This window comes from Sinocyclocheilus grahami, unplaced genomic scaffold, assembly GCF_001515645.1.
Source record: "Sinocyclocheilus grahami isolate Dianchi unplaced genomic scaffold, SAMN03320097.WGS_v1.1 scaffold594.1, whole genome shotgun sequence".
Taxonomy (NCBI): Eukaryota; Metazoa; Chordata; class Actinopteri; order Cypriniformes; family Cyprinidae; genus Sinocyclocheilus; species Sinocyclocheilus grahami.
The window spans coordinates 283267-310328 of NW_015505773.1; the positions used below are offsets into that span (position 1 = coordinate 283267).

General features: G+C 39.2%; 1 protein-coding gene across 1 annotated transcript in view; it reads left to right on the forward strand.

Moving 5' to 3' along the window:
* LOC107557235 (histone-lysine N-methyltransferase 2C-like) overlaps positions 1 to 27062 on the forward strand; it is a 123374-nt gene that overhangs the window by 63224 nt on the left and 33088 nt on the right. The window contains exons 14-29 of the mRNA XM_016240582.1: positions 2005 to 2124; positions 3901 to 4017; positions 5531 to 5635; positions 5932 to 6036; positions 8543 to 8724; positions 11841 to 12005; positions 12216 to 12325; positions 13171 to 13248; positions 13395 to 13607; positions 14776 to 14904; positions 15726 to 15845; positions 16408 to 16532; positions 17562 to 17751; positions 19031 to 19129; positions 19408 to 19455; positions 22878 to 23015. Coding sequence (XP_016096068.1) covers positions 2005 to 2124; positions 3901 to 4017; positions 5531 to 5635; positions 5932 to 6036; positions 8543 to 8724; positions 11841 to 12005; positions 12216 to 12325; positions 13171 to 13248; positions 13395 to 13607; positions 14776 to 14904; positions 15726 to 15845; positions 16408 to 16532; positions 17562 to 17751; positions 19031 to 19129; positions 19408 to 19455; positions 22878 to 23015 — 2044 coding nt within the window. The remainder of the gene's footprint in view (positions 1 to 2004; positions 2125 to 3900; positions 4018 to 5530; positions 5636 to 5931; positions 6037 to 8542; positions 8725 to 11840; positions 12006 to 12215; positions 12326 to 13170; positions 13249 to 13394; positions 13608 to 14775; positions 14905 to 15725; positions 15846 to 16407; positions 16533 to 17561; positions 17752 to 19030; positions 19130 to 19407; positions 19456 to 22877; positions 23016 to 27062) is intronic.

Sequence of the window (27062 nt, forward strand, 5' to 3'; positions counted from 1 at the left end):
GTGTTTCTTTGTCTGAATATGGCGCTTATCACATGCTGTGTGGTATCGGCGTTGGTATCAGGGCATTTTAACGAGTACGAGTACGAGTACAGGAGACCAGTATCGGTCCCGATACCAAGTATGTCAGTAAACTCAGTGTCAGCAAGACCTAACAAAATGATTCACATGCAGAGAGCGTTTCTGATTAGCTAGTTCTCAGATTGGCTAAAACTGATTCTCTTTTTGCTCTTTATACAATCTAGGTTTGTAACAAAGACTAATATAGAAGAAGAGTGTATGTGTGTGTCTATACTGTATATATATATATATATATATATATATATATATATGCATGTATGTATAAGTATATACAGGTATGTTAGTGTGTGCACCATCTGGACACAGTGAAATTTGAAGGGTGGGCTCATTGGCTCGAACTGAGATTTCCGGTTCTGTGTATAAGTGCGTTCTTGAGTATGTGCACGCCCCTGTGTTATCGTGTGTGTGCGTATGAGAGAGAAATAGATTTTGTTTTGTTGTGCAAATGAAGTAACTCCTGCTGACTCTCTTCAGAGACGATCAGGCATGCTTTACGCTCTAAATTCAGTAGAAGTTTCAGAGTCTTATAGGGATTAGCTTGAGTTTTCATTTGGATATATGTATCTCTTGTCTCTTGGATGCCTACCCAATAAGCTAAAAGTGTTCACCTCTCCATTTATTTTACATTTGTACCATATTTGTCCATTTTGAAAGCCTCAGAGCTGGAAATTCAATGCAAAGACATGCTTCTTCCTCAACATACTCTTACCGAACTAACATTGCATGGCTGTCAATAAGCAATCACCAATATCAACACAATTATTTTTTTTTTACTTTGTCAGATTTTATTATTTTATTTATTTATTTTTGATGTCTTTATTCACAGGCATGTTGGCATGATGATATATTTGTTTGTTTCTCAGTTGCCTCCTTCCACTCATTCTTTAATGTTTCATGTTTCAGGAGATCTATTATTTTCTTTTCCTTCCTTCCTTTTTAATCCTTGATAACAATTCTTGGGTCTTGTGCCTAAGGAATGGTCATTTGTTTCATTAAGTACTTTTGTTTTATTAGGAAGCAATGTTCTGAGTTCAATACAAGTTGTGCCCAATTCACATCAAGAATTTGTTGATTACCACAGAAAATAATGTTAGATAAAAAATTGTGATGGAAATGGTATGCAGTGTCTGCGTTGCCCAGTTTTTTTTTAAAGCTAAAAAATTTCATATTTTGATTTTTGCAATAATGTGGGACAATATTATTGTGTCTGGTAATCAACAGCATATTACATAGACATTAACTTGTATTGGAGCTCAGACATTCATTTAAAGTAGTAGTTTGGGACAAAATGATACATGACAGGAAAAAAACAACCAACCCGTGGCTGTTATTTATAATTTATAATTTAGAAATAATTTTCATTTTGTAAAACAAAAAAAAAGGCCTTGCGGTGATTGTGTTATGCATTGTAATTATACTGACTAACCCTCATTAGCTCGTTAAACAGGCTAAATGCTCCCCATGACACTTTGTGCTTTATGAAATTCTCTGTTTATCTCAAAGAGCTGCTTGTTGTCATGCTGACACGATCACGCTTGTTTTGTACAAACAAATAAACTAGGTTGTTTCCATGGAGGTGTAATGATGCTTTAGAATGAGGATCCTCAAATTTTTTCTTTGTAATGTAAGGTTTGTAAGGTAATTTAGCAGACTTCCCTACAAATTGAAACTCACTCAAAGCAAATACTAACAACTGCTTTTCTTAAGACACAAAAAAATTATTACGTAATGTTACGGTCATGTTTCAGGAATTTGTCCCAAACTTAATATTTCACTGTATTGGCTTGATATGATGCATTTGTGTAGAAGTTATTGCATTAATTTGACATGCTGTGTTCTTGTTGCTGGCTTTCACATTTATTTTGTCATGTCCTCATCACCAATATACCCTCCCCCCTCCGTCTCTTCTTCGCCGCTTTACCTCAGGGTGCATGGAGTAACCGTAGCGCAATGAGCTCGCCCTCCTGGTCTCCAGAGCGCTCGGACGCCTGGGAAAGCCCTAAGACCAGGCCGATGTACGGGCTGCCCATCTGGACCATGAGATTGGTAAATGAGGGGAGGGTGTTGAAGGGTTTGAGCCCTGCAAGGGACTGAATTTTTAAGGTGGGTGTGGGTGATAAAGTATCAGCTGGTTTAGTCTAGAAAGTAAGCTCAAAAATGGTGCAGGAATTATGGGTGAGTATACCTTAGATGGCTCTGTGGTTGTTGTTGCTCAAAACCTTAATTTTGTTACTAGTGTAGTATTCAGGCCTTGATATTATGTTATTCATCTAGTTCATGATATAATGTGTCATGCTTCTGACATTTTTATCCAAACACTTTTTCAAGCACATTCATTTTTAGTGGCGGATTGGTTTAGTAGTTCATTTAGTGGTTATTCAACAGTAGAAACAGCCACTACAACCAACAATATAGCCTCTGGGCAATCCCAACTAAAAACATCAAGATATCTGTGAATGGGCCTTTCATACAGGACACATTCTTGTGTTCAAAAACAAAATAAACATTTTTAATGATGCAACTATTTTTAACCTGACATGCTGTCTTAAAAACATAACATTCATTGCATGAGATTCTAAAAATCTATGAGAACATTTGAAATGAGGGTTGAAATAATGTACGCAATTGACTATAAATGTCCCCGGTCATGATTCATCCGTGCCTTTTACTCGAAAAAAATTTAAGTTTTCATAATGTCATAATCATATGCTCATACAAACAAGGTCATGCATCCAGGTAAACAATATTAACCAGTGATGTAATAATGTTTAATCCCCCTCATGATTCACTGAAGTCCTGATAGGCAAAATCAAGCCTCATCCCTTATTATTGATGACTAAATATTCAGTTTAACTCTGAAATGCATCATATTGCAAAGGTTAATTCTTTGATTTACTGTTTTATGTTCTTATCCATTTCACATTTCCATGTTCACATTGTACATTAATATAATAAATGTTTCATATGATAGCAGCATGTTCATATAACAAACCCTGCACATCTCTACACATACATGTGCATGAGACACCAGAGTTGCATTCTTTCCATTGCAGCAGTATCTCATCAGAATTGCTGTTCTTCTCTGTGGCTGCACTCAAGCAGATTTAGAGGAGTGCCTTCCTTAACCCTCGTCTATTTTTTCCCTCTCCATAATTCATTTCTGCACAAATTAGACTCAGACTGTAAAGGCGACTGAGTACGCCAAGCTTCCTTAGGCAATCTCTCTAAATGAAGTTGACATCTCCTGTCTGAGTAGAGCTTGGCTACAGTGAGGTAATTACCTGGGAGGAAGTGGGAATTGGGCCAGAGCTTCAGCCTCGATGCAAACGCAATGTGACACCTTCAGAAGCAGGGCGAGTTGGCAGAAGCCTGGCCTGAAATGTGATCTGTAAGTCAGTGTAGTGTTCAGGGAGTTGGGCTGAACCTCAGAGGATCAGATCTTGGGATGGATGGATGATTTTGTATCACAAACACAGATGCAACGGGTTTGGTGCCTTCCAGAAAGTTTTCCACCATGTCAAGCTAGGTTATAGGTGGGTTCTGGAAATTATTTCTCCTAAACCGCAAAAGCATTTTCAGTGAAATCAGCTCTTTTACCATTTTAGTGAGTTTTAAATCAGTGATGCTATTATAATACAGTGAGTCTGTAGAAAACTTAATGGCCAGATATAAAGCACATTAAAGTCATCATGATATTCCCATGCTGGTTTATGGAGTGCATGGTGTATTCGCCCATTAGTGCTATACATCAAACTCAATTTTCCCAAAGTGTGCCTTCAAAGAAATGCAATGATATCCTTTCTCCCTGTCTTTGTCTGCTAGGGTCGTGGATCTGGCTTTCCTGGAAGGCGGCGACCCAGGGGAGCTAACCTCTCTGGGAGAGGTGGCAGGGGACGCTCCAGGCTAAAGATGGAGAGCAGCCCAGTGGTGACCCCTGGGGTATGAAGCCCCCACCTCTACAAGCATAAATAAAACAGCACTCAGATGTGCCTAATGCTCACATTAAAGCCTGAGAAATGCACTCACGCTCAGCAGAGCTTCAGCAGCAGTTCCCAGCACAAATGGCCTTTTCAAAATAGCAAATGCTGACATTTTCCCCAACACAAGCAACTTGTGATGAGGGAGATTAAGCCAACATGTACTTGACCGCTAGTATGATAAAATAGGCAATTTTGTACTCAACAGCCGTCCTGTAGTTTACACACACAATGAACATGTTTACTTTGTCAGCCAGTCTCATTACAAAGCAATGGCACACTAAATTGTGACGTAAAGGCCTGTGAATTTTCACCATGACAAGCCTCTAAATTTAAACGGTCCATTCCTATGAAGCCCATTTCACCAACTAAACAAAGCAGCATTACTTTTCTCCTCATCTATAAGTTGAATACATTTTGCATATTTTTTCATCTAGATGTTATCTGTTAACAGATAATGAATAATAATATAATATAAATACAACATTCACATTGCACATGTAAGAAACGTGACCCTGCATTGCGGAACCTGTACTGCAAACTGTTTTTACTTTTTTTAATTAACAGCACTGCTATTTTTACGGTGCATTGCAAACTTAAAGGGATAGATCACCCAAAAATTTAAATTGTCATCAATCACTCACCCTCATGTTGTTCCAAACCCATAACACTTTTATTCATCTTTAAAACACAAAGATATTTCTGTATAAACCTGAGCGATGTCTGTCCATTTTCACCAAAGATTCAAATAGTTAATAAAGACATTGTAAAAGTAATCCCAATTAATCAAAACATTAATCAACACACATAAATGGAACACATCAAATATGGTCAATTGCAGCTCAACCATACTTGCTTGATGCACAAGGACCAGTGAGGTTTGCTTATGCAAACATGTATATGAGCTCCTGCAAGAAGCAGCGAGGTTTGTACTCACACTTCAAGCAAGTACGTTTTAACTTCCATTTACCATATTTGATGTGTATACTGTTGAAAATGTCTACGTGTGAAAATAAATCTCTCAAGTTTTGAGAAGAAAAAAAAAAAGCTGAAGTCTAATGGGTTTGGACATGATAATAATTAATTGATGATGATAAGTAATTGATGACAGAATTTTCCCTTTAAGACAAGCTGGGCCCAATGTATGCATTAGTTGGGAAAAAAAATCTAGTGCAGACATAAAAACTGTACTACTGTAATAGCCTAGCTAAATCCAGATAATTCAAGCAAGTTTATAGTCTATTTTGGGATTTGGGTTCCATGTAAATTAATTACCAATTATATCAAATGATATCAATTAATTGAGTATATATTATCCATAGCTGTTTTTAATGCTAACCTTTTCGGTTGCATGATTACATTGAATTTTTTTCCAGAAACAACCGTGATGTCATTAGACACAGTATAGTAATATGTTACAAACAGCTGGATGTGACCCGAGCAAATGTAAACAGATGTCATGTGCTCTGTTACAGGTGAGCTTAATGGATTCTCCATATGTGGTAAAAGAAGAGGAGGAAAACTCCATGCACAACACTGTAGTCCTGTTCTCCACCTCTGACTCCTTCACACTTAAACAAGTAAGTCTATGAGTTCAAAGTCAAAATAGAAGTGAACTTACGGCAAAAGGAAACATTTTTGCTTTTTTGCTTAGTGGTTTCGTGTTTTTTGTCACATACACTAGCCTCAAAATGTATTTGCACACTTATCAACATCAACATGCACTAAGGCTGCACATCTGTAGTTCAGTTACACAATGAAAACACTTGACACTTGATCCTGCTCTTAAAAATATGTGCCTTAGTTGATCTTTATATAAGCATGGGTGTGAGAATTAACTTCACAGGTGGATGTCTGATCTCTCTTGTGTCTCCAGGACATGTGTGTGGTGTGTGGGAGCTTTGGTCAGGGTGCTGAGGGCAGACTGCTAGCCTGCTCCCAGTGCGGCCAATGCTACCACCCCTTCTGCGTCAATATTAAGGTAAGACACCCCCCCCACACACATCTATCACAGCTGACCCCGTTCACCAGCACAGTTCAGCACCGTTTATGAGCTGCTCTTATCTGGAGTGAAGGTTAATGGTGTGTGAGATAAGTGTGACAGGTCAGTGTGTGAGAGGACCTGGATGAAAGCAGCCCGAGGGTAATGAGTAAAATGTTAAAAGGATTATGAAGCAGACTTTAAAGACCGTGTTTTATGTTGATAGACTAAAGCAGAGATCTTTATCACGTAAAGACAGCAGTGACAGAAGAATACGTCAGGGTGCTTTCGGTATCGCTCAGCACTTTGAGATATGCCAGAAACGTCCTGATCTTCATTTAATATAAGAGGCCCAGATGGATTCTACTGATTCCCCCCCCCTCATATTCCCAGTGCAGATTCTGAAATCTGTTGAGATTAATGTGGAGTTCTGTGCACGGAAATTCAGTGTGAGCCTGATTAAGAACAATTAAAGTAATAAACCTCAAGTGGCGGTGGTGCATTAAAGTGATTGTTAGTCGTGGAGAGTGGCAGCACCAGCAATATGATAAGAACACTAGAGTTCTATAAATATATTATTATTAATAATAACCACAGTAATATAGTTTTGTGTATCCTGATATTTATTTTCTTATTTACCCCTGCAAACTCCATCAGTAAGTACCCCTTCATCAAAACCAAACCAAAAATGTGTTCCTTAAAACTTGAAAAGTGAACTAAATGTGTTAAGAATTTCCCTACCAAAAAAGTCATGAGATTAAATAATAATTTATTATTTTTGAGAGCCCTGTTATTTTATTTTAAATAGCAATTAGTTTTTTGCTTTTTTTTACCCCCTGGAATCTGCAAGTACCACCTGAGGGAACATGTATGTACCCCTTGTTGGGAATCCATAATGTAGTTCATTAGCTTATTTGCAGGCTGTTTAAGGTTGCCAAGCAACATACACTTCTTCCTTGTTTTATTTCAGCTTAGTACATTAGAATAGAATTTAGCTGATGGATATTCACAGGTGCACATTTATCAGCTATTTTACAACATCTTGTCCCATCAGAATGAGTTTTTTTTTAGTATCAAACAGGCAAATGTCATGGCCAGGTGTCATGCATTCTGATGTCTAAGCCAAGCACCTGTGAAAGAGCTGTCTTCCTCTCATTCAATCATCCAGTTGGTCTGTGCAAACAGCTGAGTATTAACAATCACAGCTGCTGAAGATAATTGCTCTTATCCTAGATACAATGACATTTATTTAAAGATAATTGATGAAAATGCTTCTATTTACTCACCCTCATGCTGTTCTAAACTCATTTGACTTTCTTTTTTCAATTTAACACAAAAGGAAAAATGCTACTGTTTTCATGCAATGAAAGTGGATGAAGAATTTTACTCTGAGCTGCAGCAGAGAAAAAGTATTATATATATTGATTAGCTGATTGGCATGTCACCATATTCTAATTTGTTGAGATAGTGAATTGGGTTTTTTTTGTTAAATGTGAGCCAAAATCATCACAATTAAAAGAACCAAAGACTTAAACTACTTCAGTCTGTGTGCACTGAATTTATTTAATACACGAGTTTCACAATTTGAGTTGAATTACTGAAATAAATGAACTTTTCCACGACATTATAATTTATTGAGATGCACCTGTATGTACTTTTTTGTATTTTTTTATGACTTAACAAGATTCAAAATGTTTGTTAAGATATTGAAGAAGCAATCCAGTTGAATTTAGTGGTTTATTCAGAGTTTTCTGAACAGACATGATTGCTTTATATGATAAACAGTTTTAATTTAGGTCAACGTCAGCTCAACCATACAAAACCTCATTGGTTCTCATGCATCAAGCAAGTACAGTTGAGCTTTTAATTTTAATATGCTCTATGTATGCGTGTTAATCAATGTGAATAAAAGCCTAAAATAAATGTGTTCATCATGTAAAGTGATTGTGTCTCTTCAGAACACTTGAATTAAACTGCTCGATTCATATGGATTATTTTGAAGTTCCAAGTGTTGGTTTTGTAGACTTTTAACAGAGGCACAGAAATCTCTCAAATCTTTCAGAAATTTATATTTTATTTCATTTTAATTTTTTATTTTATATGAACTATTGTTAACTCAAACTTTGCATGTTTAAATAGGTTATCAAGTTGTCATGTCAAGCATATGGAGTTTTCCTTCATTATATGCATCAATTGGTCCCTTTCCCCAGTAGAGTACAAACCCAGAGTTGCTGGTGAACAGCAGGCGTACTGGACGTGCTTGTTAGTACAGGATGATGTGGTTAGATTGATTTATCACCACCCACATAAATTGATCTGTAAATGCCAGCAAATCCTTCTGACAAATAACTCTGACTCTAGAGACATCTTACGGCTGTGTTCTTTGTGTTTTTATATCCATCCAGATTATAGCCTGCTAAATATATAACCCTCCATTGCCCTTTAGTGCTTGACCTGTGTCCTCTGACCTCAGGTGTGTGTGTGTGTGTGTGTGTGTCTGTTTTAGATCACAAAAGTGGTGTTGAGTAAAGGCTGGCGCTGTCTGGAGTGCACAGTGTGTGAGGCATGTGGGCAGGCCAATGACCCCGGGCGCTTGCTGCTCTGTGATGACTGTGACATTAGCTACCACACATACTGTCTGGACCCACCACTGCAGAATGTACCCAAAGGCAGCTGGAAATGCAAGTGGTATGTACACACACACACAAACAGAAGTCTTTGCTAAAATTAGATGCAGCTTTGGACTGCAGCCCAGTTTGGTGCTTTCATAGCTCTGTCTTCATCGTTGTCTTTTTTTGAACCATCAAGAGTACTTGCAAGCCCATATTAATTGCATAAATTAACACATTGTTTACTTGTTTGTATTGTAACTGAATGTGACCTGTCAGTTTAGAATATGCAGGTTGGGGAGTGAAATTTTTGTATGGAGCTACAATAGCCTCAAAATTAATAATGATTCACAAATGCTTTGATTGAAAAAAAACATCTTAAAAACAGTCTTAACATAGGCACATGAAAATCTATGAGTGTATCCAATGTGTGTGTACTGTGTATAATTATACACTCATATACATGTATATATTTAAGAAATATCTACGTGTATATATATATACATATACTGTGTATATATATAATTATTAAATATATACATGTATGTGTATATTAGGGGTTGAACGACTTCTGATTTTTTGAAGTCGACTTTTATGTGATGAAAGTCGATTCGAAGTCGACTAGTCGCTGATGACGTCATTAATGAACAAATAAGTCTGGAGCTATGATAAACACCTTGTGTACAGCTATGGCATATGACACAGCGCTGCCCACACGGCTATTGCTCCTATAACAGCTTTTTTATCAGTTCTTTTGTATTTGGGTCATTATATTTCTCACAGATTTCTGCTCATTCTAAATCAGATACAGATAAAGTAGCACAGTAAAGATTACATTCATATGAATGCATTAGTGAGAGCGATTGCGTGTGTGAATTAATTCTACCTGGCAGCGTCTCTTTACTAATAGTGAAGCAGTGGAATTTAGTTATTAAGAAATATATGCTTGTTTTTTTTCAGTTTCTAAGCTATTTTATTGAGAAATCACAGAGCAGTGTTGACAATACATTTCCGCGCTGAATGATTCTGTGCGCGTCATGTACGCGCTACTGTCTGTAGCCTATGTGTGTGCGTTACAGTGCAGCAGCGCATTAGATTAGAATGGTGATTAACTTACCTGTACAATAAGCTCTTTAAAACGTGCATTCTCCCATTCAATTTCGAGCATCCAGTAATATAATCACACATGTCTTGTGGAGCGCTTTCAGAGTATGCATTTATTTGTCATTTGAACTGTTTGGAAACGGAGCGTAAATGTGGAAGTCCTTCAAAGATTTCTTATCCTGTTGTGCCCTCTATAGGACCAGCGACTAGTCGACGTCAAGTTTAAAGGGGTCATATGATGCTTTTTTAAAGATCATTATTTTGTGTATTTGATGTATCAGAATATGTTGACATGCTTTAATGTTCAAAAAACACGCTATTTTTTCAAATACTGTACATTATTGTAGGTCCTCTATGCCCCGCCTCTCTCAAATGCTTCGTTTTCTACATAGTCCCTCCTTCCGACAAGCGCAGTCTGCTCTGATTGGCCAGCTGACCCAGTGCATTGTGATTGGCCGAACACCGCAAGCACTCTTCGGAAATGTAACGCCCCTTACCATAATCGCGAGCTTCATCTTTCATGTGTGTGTGTATATATATATAAATATATATATATATATATAAATATGCACAGTACACGCACATATATTATGTAAACACAAACTTTTATTTTGGATGCGAATAATTGTGATTAATCGATTTGACAGCACTAGTATAGTTTGCAAATAAGGGTGCTTTCACACTAGCACTTTTGGTGCACACCCGGGTTCAATTGACGTCAGAGTTCGGTTCGTTTGGATGATGTGAACGCTGTCTTCCGAACTCGGGTGCGCACCTGAGAACCGTACCCAAGTCCACTTAAAAAGGGTGGTCTGGGGTACGGTTCATGTGAACTCTGGTACGGTTCGCTGCTCATGTGAACACAATCATACCAAATCGCAGAAGTGAACTGCTATTAATGACGTATTATTTGATAAAAATGTGTGTTTGTGTGTGTTTTACTCACTTTCCTGACGAGCGTGACTGAAGCGCTGCACGCAGAGAGTTGTATATCTCATTTCTGTTCACCTTTAGCGTTCTTTAGAGCATTTGCAGTACATTCGTAAAACAGACGTAAGTGCCGTTATGTACCCAAGCTTTATAAACAAAACGAACGGTTCAAAAACGTAAATATATAAAAGTGCAGAGAGCAATGTTATGCGTTTGCCGCCTTCTCCTGCACCATCGTTACTAAGCAACAGGGTAAACAGCTGCTGGCTTGATGATGCAAACGAACCGCGGTTCGGACCCAAATAAAATAATATGAACGCAGTCCAGCGGGGGCAGGGGGAGGACTCTGGTTCAGACCAGGCAAGCGAACCAAGTGTGAAAGCACCCTAAGTTACGCAAATTTGCTTTTGCATTCAGTTAGCTTTTGCATTCATTTTAAGACTATTTTAGCTCCATATTTGAGAGCTACAGTGGAAAGGAACATTTTTCATAAATAATGAGCTGAATTTTGGACTGTTTCTCAGAGAAAGCTGTAATATGGCTATAGAACACTTGTAATATAGTGCATTAGTCATGTGGACTTATTTGTGAGGAAAGTGTATGTAAGTGTATGTCCCTTCAGTTTCTTTATGCAAAATATAGTTCTTGATTTCGGAATGAAATATAACCTGGACATTTTCTTTACAGGTGCTATGGATTCACGAGTCTGTGACATTTTCTCTCAATTTCATCCATTTAAATCTCACACCCACTCTCAATGCTTTAGCACCTCTTTGTTAGCTTTGTTAGCTTTCTCTCTCTCTCCCCATCTAACAATCGCTTGATCTTTAGCAGCTGTTTTCAAACAAGATCGAAAGGGATTTCCTACATATTTGCTGTAATGTCACATGTAATCCTCATTCAAACAGAGCTGGGTTTGCAGTGCATTGTGGCACATTCAGTCAGAGCTTTAGCTGGATTGGAGCCATTTAAATATTTATTTTTAAGGCAGCACAGTCGATGCTAAGCCATGTGCAAACAAGAGTCGTGTCCATTCACAGAAAGGCCACAAAATGAGTGTAAAATAATGGATTTAGTTGTTTATGATTAAAAGTGTATGTTTCTGGGAAAACGTGATTTGCTCATGTATTTTATATCGGTAACTGCATTGTTCTCCATCAGGTGTGTATTGTGTACTCATTGTGGAGCTACATCGCCTGGCCAGCGCTGTGAGTGGCAGAATAACTACACGCAATGCGGTCCGTGTGCGAGTCTCACGGTATGTCCTGTGTGTGCACGCAGCTACAGAGAGGAAGAGCTCATCCTGCAGTGCCGGCAGTGTGACAGGTGGGTGGCACTCCATCATGCCAAATGCCATAACGACCAAAAGAGTATCCTGGGAAATGGCTCAGCAGTAGATTAGTACATGAATAAACGCAGGTGTTGATGGGGGAAAATATTCATGATGTTGAGCATGTGATATTTGCTTTCTTTGTGACTTAATCTTACTGGCTGACTGGTTGCGAAAGTGGCCTAATCATGACGTTTGGTCTGCAGGTGGGTTCATGCCTCATGTCAGGGGCTGAACTCTGATGAAGAGGTGGAGAGCGCAGCAGATGAGGGCTTTGACTGCTGTCTATGTAGAACGCAAACCATGTCCACGCCTGGTAAGAGCCACAAACATATTCAGAAATCACGTTTAATCAGCTTGTGTTTGTAGTTTGGGTTGAGTTTGAAAATTGATTTCATGCCTCGTTCCGTTTGTTCAAACTACAAAGAACTATACAGATTTGATTTGGATATGCCAAAACAAATCAGATTTTTATCTTACTGGCTGACTGGTTGCGAAAGTGGCCTAATCATGACGTTTGGTCTGCAGGTGGGTTCATGCCTCATGTCAGGGGCTGAACTCTGATGAAGAGGTGGAGAGCGCAGCAGATGAGGGCTTTGACTGCTGTCTATGTAGAACGCAAACCATGTCCACGCCTGGTAAGAGCCACAAACATATTCAGAAATCACGTTTAATCAGCTTGTGTTTGTAGTTTGGGTTGAGTTTGAAAATTGATTTCATGCCTCGTTCCGTTTGTTCAAACTACAAAGAACTATACAGATTTGATTTGGATATGCCAAAACAAATCAGATTTTTGCTGCACGGCTGAGCAAAAATGCCCTAATTGTAACCTCAGGTGAAAACGCTTGAGGAATTATCTCTTGTTGATTTCTGTATGATGTGCGTGGTGATGCCCAATTTTTTCAGTAACAGATGGACACTAGAGTGATTTGGTCAATGAAACTTTGTTCCAGCAAAATTTGGTTCATTAAAAAAAGCAGATGGGCTGAATTTTAAATCAAGCTGCAACCTGTTCATGTGAATGAAGCAGCAGTTAATGTAATCTGCCTTTAATGGCTCCAGACTGTCCTCTTTGCAATAAATAACTAAACAAATGACTGTGAATACGCGGTGTTAACTTGAAATAAGTCAAGCTTCCATCTTGCTTATGTGTTGTTACAGGTGTCACAGTGGCAAAGCTCATGGACATCAACGAGCCTCCTGTAGTGGCACAGATTCTTACAAAAGTCAAGGAAAATGGTATATATAAATACTTTTTTTTCTCCATTTCACTTTGCTTCAACAGTTTGCTGTGTAGTTTGCTTAAATTGCTGAAGCATCAGAGCAACAGTTTCGGCGGACTCTTGCAGTCAGCATCGCTGTGTTCTGTTCTTGTTCTGTGCCAGAATTCCAGCGGACCTACACTCAGGATGGCGTGTGTCTGACTGAGTCAGGCTTGTGTCAGCTCCAGAGTTTATGTGTCCAGACCGCCCGCCGCAGACGACCCAAACCCAAACTTAAGCTGAAAATCATCAATCAGAATAGTGTGGCCGTGCTGCAAACACCCCCTGACCCCCAGCCTGAGCTCTTCAGAGATGGAGACTTGGGCGACAGTAGAGGTAAAGAATGTGTTTGTGCTTAAAGGTGACGTTTCCACACCACTGGCCAAGTCAGTCCTAATGTGCTCAAAGAAACTCAAATTCTTGTCTCTACATATTAAAATGGGATGATGAGAGAAAGTGTTTTAATGTGAAAACATTGCACGCATCACATTTAAATTGAATATTGTGCATATTGTAAAAAAATTTTTAAAAAGGAAGAAGAAAGAAACATTTTGTCAGTCACTACCACTAGACCATTAGATTTTGTTTTCAAGGACCATTTCTGAATCAAACGGTTGTTCTTTTAGTATCATTGATATCCTATTGTTGTTTTTGGTAATATTTTGAATTAGATTTTATTTGAATTAGATTTGTTGGAAAATATAGAAAACAGAGTGGAGTGATTTGAGAGAGAGAGAAATCGACAAGAAGGTGAGCCATGTAATGAATCTGACTTGGAGAGAGAAGAGAGCCTTTGAAAACAGCAGTCAGCAAATTATACCTGCCTTGGCCTTCCAGTGATCAGAGGCTGGGCGGCTCGAACTGAATTAATGGCCAACCCCTCCATCGTAGTGCCAGTCTGAGAGAGCAGGCGGGGGGTAATGAGGAGGAATGGGGCCAACAGTTTAAAACACCCTCACTGCCAGATATCATATATAAAATGGCAATTTACAACTTTAAACTAAAGGTCTTGAATAACTCCAGCTCCTGGGTTAACGTTAAAAGTTGAATTCTAAGACTTAAACGTATGATTCACATGATTTACACCCCATTAATTACAGGGCTTCATCAATTATGAACGTTATATAAAAGAAGTGGAAAAACAATAGAACATTTTGTTGAAGATTAAATTTCTCTTTTCATCCTTTGTTAAAACGAAGTAATTTTTTTTTTTGGTGGAATGTGCCAAGAATTTTGTCAAAACAATCATCTGCTGTTATTTTCCTTCACCCGCCTTTACACCTTTCTTTGTTTTTGTCATCTTTATACAAGTCAGATGGCATTGAACGCAAATGTGTGTGATCTGTTTTTATTATGTGTGTGAATTCTGCGGTTAAAGTCAACTACTGAACCACACTGTCTAGTGAGTCGTGCACACTGTATTTCTTGTGTATGTATCTTTGTGCGGTTTAGAGAATATTCTGTCAGCATCTAGAGTGCTCTGTGTTGTTTGGCCGCATTGCAGAGGGCAACCCGATGGACTGTGATGGGAAATCTGACTCCAGCCCCGAGCGTGAGCACTGTGATGACCACCTGAAAGGGGCCGACGGCAGCGACAGCAACAAGAAGAGGAAGAGGAAGCCGTACAGACCTGGTGAGAGAACGAGAGAGAAAGGTGCACTTACTGTATCAGAAAGGACAGCTCCACTGGACTGTGAAATAGTGCGCCTGCAAATTCTGGACCTTAAATAGCATCCCACAGTGCTTTGCTCTTTAAAGCTCCTTGTCAGGGAGTACTCCAGAAAGAGCATTCTCTTAGAGCTTTTTTCTGACTAAAGAAGTAATCTCTCTAAAGTAATGTCCTTTTTAAGCACTACCTCCCATTTCTTTATTTTTAATATAAATGCATACAGTATAGACTTATGTGCATTATTTTTGTTTTTTGAAGAACCCCCACATTTTTTGGAAAGGGATGAATACATACAAATGACAAAAATGTTTTGAGATTAGAGAAGCAGTGTTTAAGTGCTCTTTATTTGGATAGTCTTCTATTTTATTGATTTTTTTTTTCCTTATCCTTGTATCCTCTCGTTGAAGTGTTTACACTGTTTACAGTACATAAACCAACCTAAATATCTCTCCTCATTCTGTGTCCATGCGGTAAACCGTGGTGGAGTGGGGGTTGTTGGGTCAGACTCAGCCAATGTGGTACAACCAGAAATAGACTTACCTGAAATGGTTGCTCTAGGAGCGTAGCCAAGATGAATCACCCTCTCCTGGCCCAAAGCTAATACGTCATCTTGAATTATGGAGATGAATGTCAAGACGTCACTGTCAGGATGCCACGTTATTTATTCCTGATTGCATTCATCACCTAGTTTGGGGGTCCTGCAGCTGTTTTTTTATTATTTTTTTTTTTTAAGTGACACTATTTTAAGCTAAATTATATTTTGGTTCCCCATCTTCCCTCTTTAGGTATCGGTGGGTTTATGGTGCGTCAGAGGAGCAAAGCAGGGCAGGGGAAAGGCAAGCGTTCTCTCAGTCGGAAAGACTCCACAAGCTCACTTATAGAGAACTTCACAGGAAAGGAAGAAGGTATGGTCTGGACATCTCAGGTTTTGATGTGTATTTATTTTGGTGAATACTCTTTGTTGTTGCATCAAGTTTAGTCAGACTCAGCCAATGTGGTACAACCAGAAATAGACTTACCTGAAATGGTTGCTCTAGGAGCGTAGCCAAGATGAATCACCCTCTCCTGGCCCAAAGCTAATACGTCATCTTGAATTATGGAGATGAATGTCAAGACGTCACTGTCAGGATCCCACGTTATTTATTCCTGATTGCATTCATCACCTAGTTTGGGGGTCCTGCAGCTGTTTTTTTATTATTTTTTTTTTAAGTGACACTATTTTAAGCTAAATTATATTTTGGTTCCCCATCTTCCCTCTTTAGGTATCGGTGGGTTTATGGTGCGTCAGAGGAGCAAAGCAGGGCAGGGGAAAGGCAAGCGTTCTCTCAGTCGGAAAGACTCCACAAGCTCACTTATAGAGAACTTCACAGGAAAGGAAGAAGGTATGGTCTGGACATCTCAGGTTTTGATGTGTATTTATTTTGGTGAATACTCTTTGTTGTTGCATCAAGTTTATCTTTTCACCAGGTTGGAATGAACCAGACACTCCTGTGGATGGGACTCCCATCGTTAGCGAGCCTCTGGAGAAAGTCAAGAAGAGATACAGGAAGAAGAAAACCAAACTCGAGGAGGCCTTCCCCTCGTACCTACAGGTCAATCCTACAAATATCCAGTAAAAGTGTTTCTCCACTGATTTCTTCCTCAGAGGAAATGCCCCTGAAACTAATAATAATTAGTACAGTACTTCAGACTGTAGGTAATTGTTTTATAATAGTTGATTGTTTACCCCATATTTAAGGTTTTAGGGTTAATTATGGTTTTATTGTTGAAGGGGGATTTTACAATTTAAACTCTTTGGAATGCCTTTCCTATTGTACTTAAATTTTGCTTGTCTTGAGAACTCGAGAAGATGTTGTCCACAGATGTTGTCAATAGAGCTTAACTTGTATTGAATCTGGGATATTATTTTAACCACAAGCCACTCCAGGGGAATAAACCTGTAACAAGTAAACTACATAAGTCACTTTAGATAAAAGTGTCTTCTAATTGCTAGTTCTTTCAATAAACATAAGCATCCCTGTCAGGACCTTTCTACACACCATAGCTGAATGTGTTTGAACTGAAGAGCTAAATGTAGTGATCAGGGATTTTGTGAGCATGTGCAAGGATGACACATGCTCTTAAAAAAAATCCCATCATGCTCAGCATGGAGATGCTGTGATGCATTAACTGTAACAGCTGTCACTTTAGGCGTTCCTGTATGTCAAATCTGAAATTAGACATAAAGGTTATCACCAGAGGAATGTCTTGAACCAATGATTTAAACTGCAGCACATTAGGCCTTTAATGTTAACACAGCAGGGAATCATCACATTTATAGTTTGATACTGTTAGATATTCTGAAGTGCTACAAACCTGCTTTACCATGTAGTGGCAAACTTGACATTTAGAGCAGAAAAAAAATCTGTGATCTTTTACATTGAAGGATGGACCTGAGCCATATCTAAACAGCAAAAATCATAGAGACTTGGATTAACCACTCAGACCACCCTAGAAAACCACCCATTGTGTCCAATTTTTGCACAGGCAAACACAACTCACATTTTCTTGAGAATGTGGAAATCTAGTATTTACATGGTGTCCGTGTGCAATATTAAATTGGGTACATGTATATGTTACAGGAAGCGTTTTTTGGGAAAGAACTTCTGGATAAAAGCAAACAGACCAAGTCAGCTCTGGAAACAGGTATTGTGGAGGAAGAATCCAGCCATGCAGACAGCAAATCACAGAGCAGCATCTTCCTGGACCCTTTATCTGGCCCGCTTCTGAGTACCACTTCCACTCCTGTCTCGTCTAAAGCAGGGCCACTGCGTATGTTCAGCTGTACCTTCATATTTAGAAATATATGTAGATGAGTAGAGCTGAAGAATATATGTCTACACACATATTTTCTAAATAGACACACAGTGCTGTCCAGAGATATTTCCTACCTCCATTTCCTACCTCCACTGTGAATTGCCTTTGTTTAGAGATAAGTTTGTTTCTTCTGCTGTGATCAGTCAGGTCACATTTTTCTGCTCTAGATTGCAGTGAATTCTGCAGAGAGGTATAATGCACATTATCACAGTTCCTCCCGCTTTCCAATCTGCACACACTGAATGCATCACACAACCCAACAGCACTGCAGAATCCTACAGTGTAACTCCAGTGGTTTGCATTAGAGACTGTCTAGGTTCATGGTTTGCCACGGGGACTAAAGAAGACAAACCATACAAATGAACTTTTTTTGCCCCCATCTGCTCATTCTGTGTCCTCTTCAGCCCTGATTTGCATACTCTTATAGGCTGAAGAGCTTGTTCAGACGCCTCATTCTTCACCATTTCTCCTTATCCTCAGTTCTGTCAGCCCTCATTTACACCCAGGCCAGCAGACCTCTGCTCGTAGCCAACCTAACATGTTTTTTAAAACCCAATTTGCCAGCACTTTTCTGAATTCCCTGTCAGAGCTCTCTGGAGGAGGATAGGAAGCTGGCAGTCACAGTGCAGTGTTTAGAAGGCCTGTGCGTATTCGTTTGGAGAGCAATCACAAAGCTATTTGAAGGCTTTCAGGGCCGCTTGTTTGTCCTTAGAGATTTTCATCTCTCATAGAGTGAACCTTCTACTTCTGCTCTGCAGATTCTTGCATTTAACCCTTTCGTGGCATTTTAGTCTTGAAACAAGTGTTTGATTTGGTAATCTTATTATGCATACATCTTTATGCATTTAATGCACATGTAATTATAAAGAATATTTCAGCTAACATTAGGGGTGGGTGGTATGACTAAAATCTTATAACTGAAATATTCCATAAATATAATTAGCAATTCAGATTTCATGGTGACTTTAAAAAGCAGCTTAAAAGGCAGCTTACTGGGTTTGGGTCAGAGCTTCTCATGACACAGTAGTTTTGTTCATGACATTGTGTTTTTAAAATCCAAACCATGTCCAAATGGCAGAAGTTGCACACGTTATCAAGAAGATCCAGTTGACACATTTCCACCATCACACAGAATATGTCTTACCGCCCGGCCCTTGGTAACATTTAATGAAAGAGCACTTGGTGATTAGTGTGGATACTCGTGCTCAGAAACGCTTGTCTTCTTGATCTCTAGCCAATGTGGAGGATCCCTTAGCCGAGCTGGTTCTACATTCAGATGATGATCTCCTGGGAATGCTGTCCGATGACCTGGTCAAGCCAGGCCCTGAATCAGGTAGACTCAGTCTGAAGATCTGTCCATAGGATAGTCTCCCCTCTCTCTTCACTCTGCAGATGTTCTAACAATCTCAGAAAGGACACCTACAATTGTGTCTTCAGAACTGCATCTCCTCTTTTCTTTCACGTTTTCACACTTGCATTTTGCATTTTTACCTGGTTTGCTGTTTCTTTTTAATTGTTGTCTTAGCATCCTCCTCCTTTTTCTTATTACTTTTTTTTTTTAGCATTTCTGTTTTATAATTATTTGGTTTTATCTGGTTTGGGTTCTTGTAGGTCTTGATTTATGCCATTTCCAGGTGGACAGTTCCCCCTCTCCATTCGGTAAGAGCCCTGTTGGCACAGCCTCTCTGGCTGTAGAAATAAAGCTGCCCCCCTCTCCTGGCCTCTCAGCCCCCCAAACAGCCCCTCAGACTTTTCATAGTGCCAGTTTCTGCATGATCCCTTTTCTGACAAACGTGCACACTCATCTTTAGCTTTCTGCATCTTTTTACTAACCACGAACAAACTGCATGTTTTCTTGCACATGAACCTGTTGTGACACTGAGGTGAGAACTAAGCTGTCCTTAGATGGATGTTGGATTTGGCCGCTACTGTACCTTAGTTGGCAACTGTGATTGTTTGCAATCTGTGACATTTTACTTGTGCTTGAAATGTGCTGTTTGCAGTGTGCAGGTTTTTTTCTCAAGGGTCTAATTTAGTTGATAAAATTATTTCTCCTTAATCACCAGCTTTTTAGTTTGCAAGGCCACATTCCCTTCTCTTTGTGGAATGGCCTTGCAGTGGAAAAACTAGTGGTTTGAGAGTGATGTAACTGTTTCAGTGTGAAAGCAAGTTCCAAAGGGTTACAAAAAAAGGTTAGCGTATGGTGTATAAACATGCAATCAAAGGTTGTGCTTTTAAAAAAGTCCATTACTTATAGAATTTTAACAATGACAGCTAACTATTTGTTTCCCCCTTCTTTTAAAAAATATGGTAAATGATACATAGTAATAATAATTGCAGCAATTCCCTACAGTCCTTTAGAAATGTTCCCACAGTGAAAGGAGGCTAAGGTCCTGTTCACACCTGGTATTAAGATGCATTTTCGTCAATCCGATCACTAAATACAGGTGTGAACATGTTCTAAAACAGTTTGAGCTTGTCCACTTTCGACCGCTTCCAGAGGTAGTCGAGAACGCACAACTGCTAAAGACCGCCTACTCTCCGCTGACTGAGCTAATTCTTAAACATTACGATGTTCATTTCCTATCCATTAATCGACAAAATTAGATTTAAATTAAATTACAATGGATAAGTGTATGTGACCCATTAAAAGTAAACATGTTTCTTTTCAGTGGTTTAGTTCCATAGACTGTAAAAAAAACATGGACGTAGTGTCTGTGACGTCACTCGTAGGGTTCAGAAGAGCATTATTGAAGCCTAAAGTGGGCGGAGCCGACCGCCGCCATCTTGGCCTTTCAGGCGTGAATATAGGTGTCTTCAGCAGATGGCGCAAGAGCGCGATATCCCATAGTCATGTGTTGTACATCGTTACCCTCCTTCTGGGAACAGTAGTTATATGCATAACTCAACGTTTTGCATGAGCATAAACAGCAGGAAAAATGGAGGTAAATAGAACAAAATGACATATGATAGAAATAAAATAAAGAAGTCTACATGAAATATGCTTCAGTTAAATAAAAAAAATTTACAAAACAAAAAGGGAAAAAAAACAGGTCTTCGTTTTATTTTTACGGCTGCAATACAAAGGTTAAGGATACAGAGTCGTGGAAAGCTCATCCTATTTGTTTTCTTTATTTTACAAAGGCATAGCTTTGTTCTTATTGTGAGTATACTGTGCACAATCAAAAGTAAATACAGTTTCAAATGATGTCTTACTCCTATCTTTAAGACCAAAAATTACAGAATATTTTAGTTTTTTTACGCTGTGATAAGGACAATATCCGTGATCATGCCGGAGCCTCTTGCACACACAATATAATTTATAGCCTTTCTAGATGTTTATAGGACTACCTTATTTATAACAAATACCATTATAATTTGTTTTATTTTACAATTGTATATATAATTTAGTACTATAATTTTATAGCTACTTCATTCTGTTCTGAATACTGGTGAAATGTAAAGGATTTATAAGAGCAGAATAAGAAGAAAGAAATGCAGCACAGGACTTGATAACACTACCTTTGTCAAAGGTTTAGTGGTCTCTTATTTAAAATACTGAATGTTAAAATATTAAGTGAGTGAAGTGACATGTGGCCAAGTATGGTGACCCATACTCAGAATTAGTGCTCTGCATTTACCCATCCAAAGTGCACACACACAGCAGTGAACACACACAAACCGTGAACACACACCCGGAGCAGTGGGCAGCCATTTATGCTGCGGCGCCCGGGGAGCAGTTGGGGGTTCGGTGCCTTGCTCAAGGGCACCTCAGTCATGGTATTGAAGATGGGAGAGAGTGCTGTACATTCACTCCCCCCACCTACAATCCCTGCCGGTACAAGACTCGAACCCACAACCTTTGGGTTATGAGTCCGACTCTCTAACCATTAGGCCACGACTTCCCCCCCTCTATTTTACAGATAGATAAACATAGAACATGACAGAACATTTACAACCCAATTTATCAGTGACAGATAATTATCATTCGTAGCGTAACCTATGTGTGCAATATATATGTAAATATATATATATATATATATATAAGGGTTTGTTTTTAAGTGCATACCAAGGTGCTTGGTTTTAAGAAATGTTTCAAGTGGAATACAACTTAAGTTGTATTGACAACATGCTATCAGAATATAATTTTGATTTATACTTCACCTTGTAAAAAACAAAAATAAATGAAGTCATGTTTTATGGTTATGCATTTACAGTGGTTGTCAGGCAAAACAACAAAAATAAATGTTAAAACCTCCATAATTATAGCTACAAGACTTTATACACTTAAAACATTACACATTAACATTCGTGTGATTAAATTTGCTTACTAAACTTATAAGTGTACATTTATAGTTACATTTTTTGTAAGAAAAAAAAATCATACAAGTGTTTAAACAAAAATACAAGCTACATATCTCAGCTTTTTAAACCCTGTAACAGACTTGCATTGCCCCCATAGACTTTATAAATGCATGACTATAGTGTAAACACAACTGATGCCACATATTCTGTTGATAGAGCTTAACCTGTTTTGAACCTGGAACAAGAACTTTACATGAAACCAGAGTAATTGTCATTGGGAAGCTCACCGCTGCATTTAGACCAAAGCACAGTGGCTGACTCTTTGATTTTGATGACAATATTTATTATGAGTAATCATTGCAATTGCTTGCGTTTTCATTGATCAAGCTCTCATCTATTCTAATGGGAAACGATATGCAATGATAAAAGAACATCCTTTTTAAAGAGATTTTTCACACTTAGTTGAGCAGGCAACACTAATTAGGTTCCTGTTTTTCTTGGAAAATTTAGTTAGTGGATGGGATGAAAGAGGGAGCAAGGGAGAGAGAGCAAGAAACATTTTTCCTTATTTTGCCATGACATGAAATAACTATCCTCACTCTCCCAGTGTTTTACTTCCTTTTCTTAGCAAATACTCAGGGACAGTAGAAAATAAATTGCTGATTTAGGCGTTTACAGAATGACACCTCTGTTTTTCTGCAGAAGTTGAGTTTTTTATTCAGTAGAGGTAAGAAACTAAGTTTGAGAGCAGCTGTTTAACTTTCTCTCTCTCTCAGCTGGTTTGGACATTGGCACTCTGCCGGATTATCGGTCAGCTCCTCCTCAGCCTGGCTCTGCTCGAGGGTCTCGGCCACTACAGGAAGAACCTCTGGATGTAATATTGAGTCCTGAGCTGGACAAGATGGTTTCCGATGGTAAGTGTCAGTTTACTTGGCAAATGGAACTTTTATTATTTTGTCTAAAAAAGCAATTTTGTTAAAAATTAAAATAATAAAATTATTTTTTGTACTACTTCACTCACAAAACACCACATATGAAATGCATTCACTATATGGACAAAAGTATTGGGACACACCTCTTGATTATTGAATTTAGGTGTTTCAATCAGACCCTTTCCCACAGGCATATACAATCAAGCCCCTAGCCATGCAGTCTGCATTTACAAACATTTCTGAAAGAAATGGTTCTGAAGAGCTCAGTGAAATTCAGTCGTGGTACTGTGATAGAATGCCACATTTGCAGCAAGTCAGTTTGCAGCAAGTCAATTTCATCCCTGCTAGATATTCCACAGTCAACTATAAGTGGTATTACTGGAAAGTGGAAGTGTTTAGGAACAGCAGCAACAGCCACAAAGTGGCGAGGCACATGGTGCGTAAAAGTCACCAACTCTCTGGTGATTCCATAGAGACCCAAGCTTCTACTGGCATTAATATCAGCGCAAAAATGCAGCATCTGCATGCAAGCCTTACATCACCAAGTATAATGCCAAGTGTCGGATTGAGTGTTGTAAAGCATGCTGCCACTGGACTCTGAATCAATGGAAACGTGTTCTGTGGAGTGACAAGTCACGCTTCTCTCTTTGGCAAACTGATGGGCGAGCCTGGGTTTTAGCGGATGCCAGGAGAATGTTACCTGCCTGACTGAATTGTTTCAGCTGTACAGGAGAAGTCAGAAAGAGCTTTATTGCCAAGTATGTTTACACACACAAGGAATTTGAAAAGAAAGAAAAAACAGACATAGTGCAAACATACATTATAGTCAGACATACATAGGAATTAAAAAGTAGAGATTAAATATAAAACGAATGTAAAAAAACAGAAAATTAAATAATGCAATATAACACAGAAGTAGAAATCTAGAGGAAAAAAACTGAAAACAACTAAAAATTGTTTTAATGAATGTACAGGTGTTATTTACAAGTGTACAGTTTATGTAGTTTACAAATTTACAATTTTCAGATGCTATGTATAAATAATTTGTCAGTTATATTAGATAATGTATAGTTATGACATTTTTAATTGTTCAGTCTGAATATAGCCTGTGGGGGGAAAAACTGTTCTTCTCCTTGTCTTATTCTGGTGGTCGGTGCTTTGTAGCGCCGACCAGAGGGCAACAGTTGAAAGAGAGAGTGGGCTGGATGTGAGGGGTCCAAAGTGATTTTCAGGAAGTACAACCTCTGCTGAACCTTTTTAGCAGTCCCACTTCAGGTCCTGAGAGATGATGGTGCCCGGGAACCTGAATTACTCTACTGCAGCCACAGTGCTGTCCATGATGGTTAGTGGGGGAGTGCAGGGGGGGATCCTCCTGAAGTCCACTGTCATCTCCACTGTTTTGAGTGTGCTCCCAGCAGCCAGCTCTTTAACCTCCTGTCTGTAAGCAGAGTCGTCTCTGTTGTATATGAGGCAGATGATGGTAGTGTCATCTTCAGATTTCAGGAGCTTGACAGAGGGGTCTTTTGCAGTGCGTTTGTTCGTATACAGGGAGAAGAGCAGTGGGGAGAGCACACATCCCTGAGGGGCATCCAGGTCTCGTGAGAGTCCTGGATGTGAGTTTACCCAGCCTCACTAGCTGATACTTGTCTGTCAGGAAGCTGGTGATCCATGGACAGACTGGGGTCAGAAAGCTGGGTCTGTTTGTCTGAGAAAAGGTCAGGCATGATGATATTGATGGCCGAACTGAAGTTTATAAACAAGATCCTTGCGCAAGTCCCAGGTCAAAATGGATCAAGTTGTTGCAGAATATAATGCAGTCCCATGTTGACTGCATCATCCACAGACCTGTTTGCTCTGTATGCAAACTGAAGAGGATCCAGCAAGTGTCCAGTGATGTTTTTCAGATAAGCCAACACCAGTCTCTCAAACGACTTCATGAACACAGACATGAGAGCGACAGGTCTGTAGTCATTTAAGTCCAGTGATTTTGGGTTTTTTGGAGACTGGAATAATAGTGGAACATTTGAAGCAGCAGGGAACTTCACACAGCTCCAGAGATCTGTTGAAGGTCTGTGTAAAGAATGGGGCCAGTTGGTCAGTGCACATTTTTAAACAGGCAGGTGAAACACCATCTAGGCCTTAAGCTTTTTAGTCTTATGTTTTCTGAAGGCCTGGTTCACGTCCTGTACACAGACCTTAAGCGCAGGTTGAATGGTAGGAGAGGGAAGGGGGTAGGTGTGTGTGAAGTGCAGATCAGAGAGGGTGGAGGGGTGAGATGGGTTTTTTTTTTCAAACTGGCAGTAAAACACATTCAGATAATCAGCCAGTTGTTGATTCTCCACAGACTGCGAGGGTGGTGTCTTGTACTTGATGTTCCTCAGACCAGTCCGTACTGACGCCGGGTCATTCATTGGCTGAAAACTTTTTTTTCAGCTTTTCGGAGTAGCTTTTTTTAGCCACTCTGATCTCCTTTGTTAGTCTGTTTCTGGCCTGGTTATGCAAGATTTTATCCCCACTTCTGTAAGCATCCTCTTTGACATGACAAAGCTGTTTGAGTTTCCCAGTAAACCATGGTTTATCATTATTGAATGATAGGAATTTCCTGGTAGGAATGCACACGTCCTCACAGAAACTGATATATGAAGTTACAGTATCTGTGATCTCATCCAGATTGGTGGCTGCAGCTTCATAAACACTCCAATTAGTGCAGTCGAAGCAGGCTTGTAAATCCCGCTCTGCTTCATTAGTCCATCTTTTAGCAGTCCTATATACCGGTTTAGCTGATTTCAGCTTGTGCCTGTAGGTCGGTATAAAATGAACTAGACTGCCCATGGGACAGAGTGATATGCATCCTTTCTTGTGGTGTAACAGTGATCCAATATATTACTGTCTCTGGTGGGACATGTAACGTGCTGTCTGTATTTTGGCAGTTCACAGGAAAGATTTGCTTTGTTAAAATCTACAAGAATGATTAAAAGAGAGTCTGGGTACCTTTGCTCCATTTCAGTTATTTGTTCAGCCAGCTGTTGAAGTGCTGCGCTCTCACATGTGTCTGGAGGACAATCGCAAGAATGAAAGAGGAAAGAGGAAAACTCCTGTGGCGAGTTGAAAGGTTTACAGTTTATGAAGAGTGCCTCTAAATTAAAACACCATATTTTTTCAGCACTTTTACATCTGAACACCAACTTTCGTCCATCTTTTAACAGTCCTATATACCGGTTTAGCTGATTTCAGCTTGTGCCTGTAGGTCGGTATAAGATGAACTAGACTGCCCATGGGACAGAGTGATATGCATCCTTTCTTGTGGTGTAACAGTGATCCAATATATTACTGTCTCTGGTGGGACATGTAACGTGCTGTCTGTATTTTGGCAGTTCACAGGAAAGATTTGCTTTGTTAAAATCTACAAGAATGATTAAAAGAGAGTCTGGGTACCTTTGCTCCATTTCAGTTATTTGTTCAGCCAGCTGTTGAAGTGCTGCGCTCTCACATGTGTCTGGAGGACAATCGCAAGAATGAAAGAGGAAAGAGGAAAACTCCTGTGGCGAGTTGAAAGGTTTACAGTTTATGAAGAGTGCCTCTAAATTAAAACACCATATTTTTTCAGCACTTTTACATCTGAACACCAACTTTCGTTGATGAAGAACACAATCCACCACCTCTCGTTTTCCCTGTTAACTCCGCAATGTGATCCACTCTGAACAGCTGGAAGCCCGGCAGATGCAGCACATTGTCTGGAATGGCTTCACTCAGACAGGTTTCAGTTAAGCACAATGCAGCCAAGTTTGAAAAGTCCTTGTTGATGCGGGTGAGAAGTTGTTGTTCATCCGTTTTGTTAAGAAGGGAACAAACATTCACAAGATGAATGCTTGGGATTGCAGTTCGAATGCACCTCCGACTAGAATGTCCAACAAAACGTCTGAATACTCAAAGACCAGAAAAATATTGTCTGGGTTGTGTTGCTTAATGTTAAGGAGTTTGTCTCTGGTAAAACTTACAGAAGAAAAATGGCTAAATACGGAACGGGGG